Raw genomic sequence first — 8928 nt, 5'->3', positions numbered from 1 at the left:
TGTGTGTGTGTGTGTGTGTGTGTGTGTGTGTGTGTGTGTGTGTGTAAAGTGATTTTAAATTAAATGTAAAAATACTGAAGGTGATATAATCTAAATTCACTGAAACCCTTAAGTGAAAAAGTACAGAACCATTTTGATTACTTGGACTTGACTGCTTTTCCCCAGTACAAAATTTACTATATTCTGAAATAGATTATTTAAACATGAAGAACATAGTTAAATTTATAACATTTAAAATAAGATAGCTATTAAATAGGTTTTTCTAGTAAGTAAAAGATAAGTCCTCCTTTTAGTTAGCTACTATTGAAATATAATTCTCAAAATATTTGGATTAAGAGGAATGCTGTGAAATCATTTAATAGAACATGATATTAAGATATAAGTTCTGTCAGAGGTATTTTTAAATAGCCTACAGTCAAGTTTCATGGGATTTACAATTGATTTATCTATTCTATGCAAACATAATGAAAGCTAAAGTCAAATGACATACTCTTATATCAAATCTGACCAACATACAGCAATAGCTGCAATCACATAACTATAATAGGATAGGCTGCTGTCAAGACTTAAAATCACTTATGCTATTATAATTACTTCAGATTCCTACTGCCACAGTATATTTTTCCTACAGAAATTTTTGTTAACTTGACGCAAAAAAAGTGAAATCATTGGTTAGTTTGTGTAATTTTCAGAACTATCTGGAATCCTCAAAGACAACTCACTACAAACACAATCATGTCCAAGACCACTGGAGGGGATGCAGGTGGATTTTTTTTGTTTTTGTTTTGTTTTTTTTATTGTGGTAATACACTGAACCAAATATGTCTGCTTTACATAAATTACTATGCAAAAGGCACTCCTTTGGGATTTCTTGTGTGAAAGGAAATAGGGTAAACATGCATGAGATTCATTTGCACTAAAAATTACAAGCAAGTGTTTATTTGTACACAACACAGTCCAACAAGGCAGTTATTTGAACACAGTTAAGTTGTTTTTTTCTGTTACCGTTTAATATTTCACAATTTACAAGGAGGGAGTAAAAACTGTTAAAAATAACATGCAGATGTAATTAATTTATCTTCTAGTTCCAAACAGAAGACTACATAGCAAAGATCATGCAGTATTTTCATATCTGCAATTACAATCTCAGTTCAATTTGAAGGCTAGGGGCAGAAATTACACATAAATCAGTATATGTGATCAGAAGCTGGTTCAGATCTGCAACATGACAGAAGCTCAGTGCACATACACTACTTTCAAAATGGCTGAAACTGGTTTAAGATGAACCTGGATGGATGAAGTATCAGACATAACTGATTTAGCTTAAAGCCAGTTTACCGAACTTCTGTCCCAGATCCCCATCCAGATTCAAGTTAGCCCAGAGTCCCCCAGCATCCCAGGATTCTTTGCACCTACCCCTGCAGGCTAAGCAGGCTAGCCTTGGCCCAAGCTGCCTGCTCAAGCCAAGCGGAAGGCATGCTCTAATACAGGCTTCTGGCCTAGGCTCACTGCAGGTAAGTGGCTGCATTTCTGGACTCAAAAGTGAATGTCTGTTAACTTGCTTGTTGGTTCAATGTATGGAGCTTAGTCTAACCTGCAAAGATTGAAATGACTTGGCATTAGGCTTTTTGACTGTTTGCTGAATTGGGTAGCCAAGTCAAAGGAAACTTCAACATGTTAATCCATTCCATTATACCTTATTTCCAAAAGCAACTGCATGTGAATTTAGAGTAATTTCTACTCTTTTCTGTATAGAGTTAAACAAATACAAAGATTAAAAAAAAGTATTAGACCTAATTAATAAGTATCACCTTACATAAATACTTTTAAGTGCTGGTTGTCTCAAAATAACACATGGAAGTTTAACTGCAAACACTATTTTCACTAACTTCCAAAAAACTAACATAGTGCATTTGTTCTTACAGTAGTCAATGATATCAACAACTACATGTTAACAATGAGTTGACTAAATGTATGTTCTATTTTGATCTACACAAAGTTTAGTATGCTAAATTACAAAGAAAAAAATGGCCCTTGGAATTTCTGTTTTTGTTGGCTGTTACTGGTAGCAAAGACATATACATAAAAGCTCCTGTAACTTTATTATTATTATTAACACTAATTTTTTTATAACATTCCAAAAAAGTTGGAAAATACAGCATTCTATGTTTTTTACCTGTTGAAAAACATCGGCTCCTTCATCATAATCCACAATAGTGAAGAATAATTTGTTAGAAAAGGCAGATGAATAGCGCCATGAATTGGCCAAAACTTGATACTCCTCATTAGCTTGCCTGTTAGAGAAAAAGACACAGATATGCATCGGTATACAAATCGATACCAGCAAAGATTCTATAACCATTTTAAGCCAAATGTAGATTAACCAAAAGTATAATAAACACTCTCAGTTCTCATGCAATTAATGTTTTATTTTTGTTTTTATTTACCTTTTGTACAAGCATTCATAATTCTGCAGTAGTTTTAACACCAAACACAAAAATAAATTGCTAAAGACAAGGACTCCAAAGTTTTTAATATGAAAATCTTTACAATATACACATTGAATACTCCTCAGGTTTATGCTGGAAAATGCTAACACAAAAATACAAATGGATTTATGTAAAGAGACCCTTGTGGACACATACAGTCCAATTTAATATATATTAAAAAACAAGCCTGAAGAAGTAGATATTCAAACCAGCAGAATATTAGAGAATTATCAATGCAATATTATTTTCCCAACAGAAGATGCATAGAGAGAGGTCTGCCAATACTTAGCTGAAAACTACTGTACCACAGTAATAGTGGCAGCAGCAAATTTACAGACAATGTTGTCTATCATCTCCCTGTTCAACATTTTTTCCTACAAAAATGTATAAAAGCCATCATGGATAGATATAGATATATAGTTTCTTCAGAAGTGGTATTGAATAGGCATTCCTAACATCATTAGAAAAACCTGTTGCTTCCAATCCAAACTGTAAAGAAGAGCCAGAGGGAAAAATAATGCAGCTGGAGGCTACATTAACTTTTGCACTGCTTCTCCTCCTTGTGTTTAGAATATCACTTCTGGGAACCATTATTAGTAGAGAGCTAAAAATGTACAGCCCTGAAAGAACGCAGATGTAAAGACAGAACACTTGTAATGTTAAAACAGGAGGCAAATCCTGCTCTCTCCATCTCAAGAAAGAATTAAACACTATCACATACACTCTGTGCAGGAAGTAGTACCAAGAGAAGCATTGTGAATGGGAAAACATGACAACATAAATAAAAAATAAAATGATCATCCCTTCAAGTTACTCTTACTACAAAACACAGTTAAAACCAAACTTTCACCTTACCTGGCCAATTAAAAGTAATTTTATTTTCCTTAGGTAAGCAACATTTACAAATACAGAAGTATGTAGCATAAACACTTACCTAGTTATTTTTAGAGTTTGGTATTTCATGCTGAAACGAACTAACATTCATTGGCATCCTGAAGAGGGCAGTCAAGCAACATCAAATGAATGCTGCGAAGATTTAAGTAATATCTGTAGGGGACCATTCTGTTAAACCCGCTATATTAAAACTTCACCATTTTTGTTACAAGAACAAGATGATGGTATCAGGATGAAGTGATATTATCATTCTTTTTATTCTACCCTTTTATTTTTTGTTAGACAATATTTATATAAAAAAAAATCGCAAATTCCAGTTATGCCTGAGATAGTCAAGAAAAGATTCCTGATTCTTTTCATGTACTTTGCATCTATAAATTAAACCACCCTCCAATTAATTTAATGGATATCTGCCTTTCCAGAAAGGAACTGGGCTTCTGAGTTCACTCTTTTTTAATCCTGCTTACATTTTCTGCAACAGATATTAGATTCGGAATCCAATTAAAAAAAATTACTGAAGATAATTTAGCAAAGTATCCTGTGAAATCTTTGTAGCAGCTTTTATAGTTCATCTTTTCCATACCTTTTATAAACAGCAAGAAGTGACAAGCTTCTGTGTTAAATGCAAATATTTGCACTAAGATTGAACCTCTCTCAATTCAAGAGAGTAGGTGGTTGAAAAACTATATCTGTTTCTCTTTTGAAAAGAATTTTCCTACCTTACTTATTAATGAGAACAGTCACCTCAGGTTTGAGTTCTTTTAGCTCTGCATATATCTCAAATCACACAATTCAGTAGCATCCTCCTCATTCCTGAAGAAAGCAAGCTTTATAGTAAGCAGATATAAAATCTAATCTATTTTAGAAAATATGAAAAATAGTTTTAATGATAATGCATCCTCGTGTCCGTTTCTGCTTATCATGTAAATAACGGATTTGACTCATGATTTCCTGCAGTCCTTCCAGCATTAATGGATGTGTACATTTTACTGAAGAGAACGGCCACAAAAATCAAGGTTGCAACAAGCTTCTGGCAATGGTATTAGCCAAAGAACTGAAAGCCAAAATATAAAAGGGAAGGAGATAGCAAATGAGCAAATGACAAAAACAACAACACTGAGAACAAGTATATAAATGGGCTTTGCAAAACTGATAAATATGTATGAAGTACTTGCTGGTCAGGTTTAATCATTTGTATTATACTAGCACCCAGAGGCCCAATCGGAATCAAAACCTCACTACACAAAGAACTGAATAAACATGTACTACAAGACAGGTCTTTGCCTCAAGAGTTTATAATCCAAACCCACAATGCTCCCAAGTTTTACTTGCATTGATAACTTTATGAATTGTAAGCAATGCCATCAACTTCAATGGAACTACTCATGGTACACCAAGTTAATCATAGAAGCAAGTCTATAGGATTGGAGCCTAAAGATAAAAATGAGTATAACATCTGAAGGGACTGGAGAACTAAGAGTGATAGGAGTGCACTATTTTATAGCCAAGTGATATACACTACTAGAGAGTAGCATGTCATTCAGTTTTCCTTAAAGAGACGTTTCAATAAACAAGTAACTAGATATTGATCATGCATTGTGTCCCTCTACCAGCCAACCTGCTTAGAAACCAGTGGTGCAATCAATAATATCTACCAGCCTTCTAAACTGTTTGGAAACTCTTGTTTGAACTCTGATAAATACAAGGCAGCATTGTCACAAATGGTAGCTCTTGAGGGAATCTACCCTGGGTGCAAAGAATCAGTGCCTTTTACTACTGAGAAAGTTATAAATAGAGAGTGACATCATCTAGCCAATTAGCTGCATAAAATGCTACGGAGCGGTAGAAGAAGAACTACGCTTGGTTTTGGCACAAAAGGGCTACATGATCAGAATAATAATAGACGCTAACACTGCTGCTGAGTTAGTTTTGGCATTACTTCTTCGTTAGACAGCCAGAAAGAGAAGAGGATTTAAGATGAGAAAGGGTGTTGCTGCTACAACCACCTCTTCAAAGTAGTTATAGTGGATAGCAATACAGCATAAGCAACAGCAACATCTACTACTGATTACAGAGTGGAGATATCTGGAATACTGTCACCTAACATTCTTCACCTAGGATATACAATACAGTATACTGACAACAGACACAGTGACAATCAAACTGTACAAGCCATTTTTTCTGCACTAGACAGACTCATCAGATATTAAATTAGGAGCTTTGTTAAGAGGATCAGTTTATCAGAGGTCATCCAGTTCTGTGGATGTCTGTACCAACTAACCAACTTGTATAGCTTGCACATAATTTGGCTTCACATGGATGAAAATAAAATATGACAGTACCTAGAGAAAATTAGATTTATAGAATGGTAGACTAATGGAATAAAGTTAAGGAAAATTTAGGCTGAATATTAGTAAAACAGTAAAAATCTATTAGACTGTGGAAAGATCTGCCAAGGAAAGCAGTGAAACCATTTTCACTTGGCACAGTTAGTAGATTATACAAAAGACTAATAAATGTACAGTAGGTAACAATTCTGCATTGGCAAGGAGATGAACTACTGGGTTACCTACTCTGTCTTTTCCATCTGCTTAAAATGCAAGCCCATTGCTACCTCTTTACCTCTACCTTGCTTCTTGTTACTTGCACTGGTTTTCCTAAAACTGAAAAAGGAAGTAAGGTTGAATTCGTATTTCAACTTCTAGCTGGCATCACAATAATAAACTAAGCTTTTCTGCTGCAGTCTAGAGAAACTGAGATCATATGTATATAAGAGACATGCGAATGCAACTAAAATGTATTAAATTCTCTTCACCTCCACAAAGAAAATCCAGCACATTCTTAATAACTATAGATTCAACTTCTGTAATTCTTCTGTGCTAGAAATATTTAAATTCTATTAATATATTATTTTTAAACCACCCAATGAAATTCAAAGTGGTCTGCAGAATTTTCACCTTTTGATACAGAAATTAGAAAATGTGGAGTGCACAATGCATGAGATTGTAAGAAAGGAAAACTGGGTGAAATGGCCAAGGTGGCTTACTGCTGTCCTGAAGAAATGGATCCTATCTCTGCTTCTTCCTCAGTTTCTATACGATACAGAGCAAGGATTCTAGAAAGGGTCACTAATGGCATGTTCCTCATTTTTCTGGGTGCTTGAGACATAGTGGTCTGTTTTGTAGAAGTTCTCATTACTCACTGCTGCAACTGATGTTAACAGAAGGGAAGGGGAGGGCATGCTTTAAAAACATACTATACAAAAACAATCATGGGAATCAACGAACAATCCAGGCACCAAAAATTAGTAAAGATTTTGACCTTAGTGTTTGGGAATCAGCTCCAACTATAAAATAGGGATAGCACCCCTTGCTTCACAGGGATTTGCGGAGGACAAATTCAATGTTTGTGAGGACATCAGATACCATTATGATGAGCACCATTAAAAAAGAATGATAAAATAATTCTGTCTTTAGAGCAATGCTTGAGGAGTCTGTAGTAAATAAAGCCTGAGGCAAGGCATTTAACAAGGAAGAAACAATGTACTGAAGAACTGCTCGTTAAGTGAGCACAGTTTCTCCCCAACACTAATGACTAATGAATCCATGAAATAAAATAGTATATGATCAGATTAATTATAGAATGTAATTAATGAATACATACCAAGGAGTGAATTACAGTTGCAAAGGCAATCTTATTTTGATATTTCCTAACTTCTGATATTTGCAGCCTTAAAGATGTAGGGGTATCTATTAGGGCTGTGCGAAATTTTGATGAGTGTTTCGTTTTGAAACTGTTTAGACGCTTTTCAAGCTCAAAACAGCAAAATTGAAATGAAACAAAAGGCTTCGAAATAAAATGAGGGCGTCTGAAACATTTTGAAAGTTTCAAAAAGTTTCGAGTTTCGAAACAGTCCAGTGGCAGGAGGCGGGGGAGAGCCAGGGCTGCACTCTGTCTCCTGATGCCGGGCTGAGCTCTGTGGGGCTGGCAGAGCTGGTCGGAGCACAGCCCTAGCTCTTCCCCATCTCCCACCACCGGGCTGCAATCTAACCAGCTCCACCAGCCCCCCGGAGTTCAGTCCAGTGGTGGGAGGTAGGGGAGAGCCGCTAGCCAAGGCTGCACGCTGAGCGGCTCCGCCACTGGCTCTCCCACCACCAGGCTGAGCTCCATGGGACTAGTGGAGCTGCTCAGAGCGCAGTCCGGTAGTGGGAGGTGGGGAGAGCCAGGGCTGCATTCCGACTGGCTCTGCCAGTCCCACAGAGCTCCACCTGGCCTCCCAGCACTGCCGGACTCTGCCTGGGGGCACAGGCCCCCAGATCCACCCGCAAGATGACAGGAGACTGCTGCTGCTGCCTGGGGCCAGCAGCAGCACCAGTGTTCCCAACACTGGGTGCCGGGTGCACCCAGCGCTACTCCCAGGTGGTAGCAACAGCCTTCTGTCATCCCGAGCACAGATCCAGGGGCCCACACCCCCGGAAGGGGTGTGGCATAATCTCACCACCCTCCTGGGGGTATGAGCCCCCAGATCTGTGTGCAGCACGACAGGAGGACTGCTACTGCCAGCAAGTGACAAGTTTTTCTAGTCAGCATCTTGAGGTGCAGTTTCACAGAAACCCCTGCACTTATCTCCTTGAAGCTTGGTTGGATTCATGGCCTCAGAAGGGGCAACCATCCCTGCAATTTTCACCTGAATCAGGCAAGAAATGACAACGTTAAAGGCATTTTCATGATTCCCTATTATAGCTTATGGGCGAACATCCAAACTCACTGAATCAGCAAAACAATTTCAACAAAATGAAACAGAACAGTACTTGGAAATGAAATTAAACAACAAAACAAAACACCGTCCCTTCAAAATGGTGCAACGGAAGTCAAAACGAAATGGTGCTGTTTTGCACAGCCCTGGTATGCATGCAGGCATGTACGTTACACATTATGTATACTTACACACATACACAACAGAGATTTTTATACAGATGAAGCCAGAGGCTTATTTACTTTTATATTTGTCTTTACCAGAAGCTGGCACAGTATTAGCTGGTGCAAAGGTAGAAAAATCCCGAATTAGCAACCAGTGTGGATTAGGATAACTTTCAGAAAAGTTTCTTCCTACTCCAACAGTTAAAACCTGGAGCATGCCCTCAAAGGACCTGTTTTCCTCTACAACATTTGCTTGGAAAATGTTATACTAAAACAAAAATACTCACAGTTGATGTTCTTTATATAAATAATGATCTCTGAATCTTTTGAAATTATGGTCTCAATAGATTGTGACAATGAGTTCCATAAACTGCCTTTTCGTTATGTGATAAGTATTTCCATTTATCATTTTTAAATTAGCTTCAAGTTCAATGTCTCTTTCATGAAGGTTTTATAATATACTAACTGTGTAAGCAATCCTCCCATAATATTAGAGACTTGTTTGGGAATATGCTGTGGGAACCTGCCTATATATTGTTTGGGCACAAGGTTGGCAACAGTGGTTACATCCAGAGTGCCAATGATGTCATCAAAATGGGGCTTACATATCTACTTGGATCATAAC

At 37.2% G+C, this 8928-nt stretch overlaps 1 protein-coding gene across 1 annotated transcript in view; it reads right to left on the bottom strand.

The window, feature by feature from the left end:
- Positions 1 to 8928, bottom strand: part of TUSC3 (tumor suppressor candidate 3) — a 362952-nt gene that overhangs the window by 208427 nt on the left and 145597 nt on the right. Inside the window, exon 3 of the mRNA XM_019526355.1 lies at positions 2177 to 2294. Within this exon, the coding sequence (XP_019381900.1) occupies positions 2177 to 2294 (118 nt within the window). The remainder of the gene's footprint in view (positions 1 to 2176; positions 2295 to 8928) is intronic.

Source organism: Gavialis gangeticus, unplaced genomic scaffold (genome assembly GCF_001723915.1).
Source record: "Gavialis gangeticus isolate Ggan-Ray unplaced genomic scaffold, GavGan_comp1, whole genome shotgun sequence".
Lineage (NCBI taxonomy): Eukaryota > Metazoa > Chordata > Crocodylia > Gavialidae > Gavialis > Gavialis gangeticus.
Note: the sequence above shows the minus strand (reverse complement) of the source record. Positions and strands in the feature narration are given on the sequence as shown.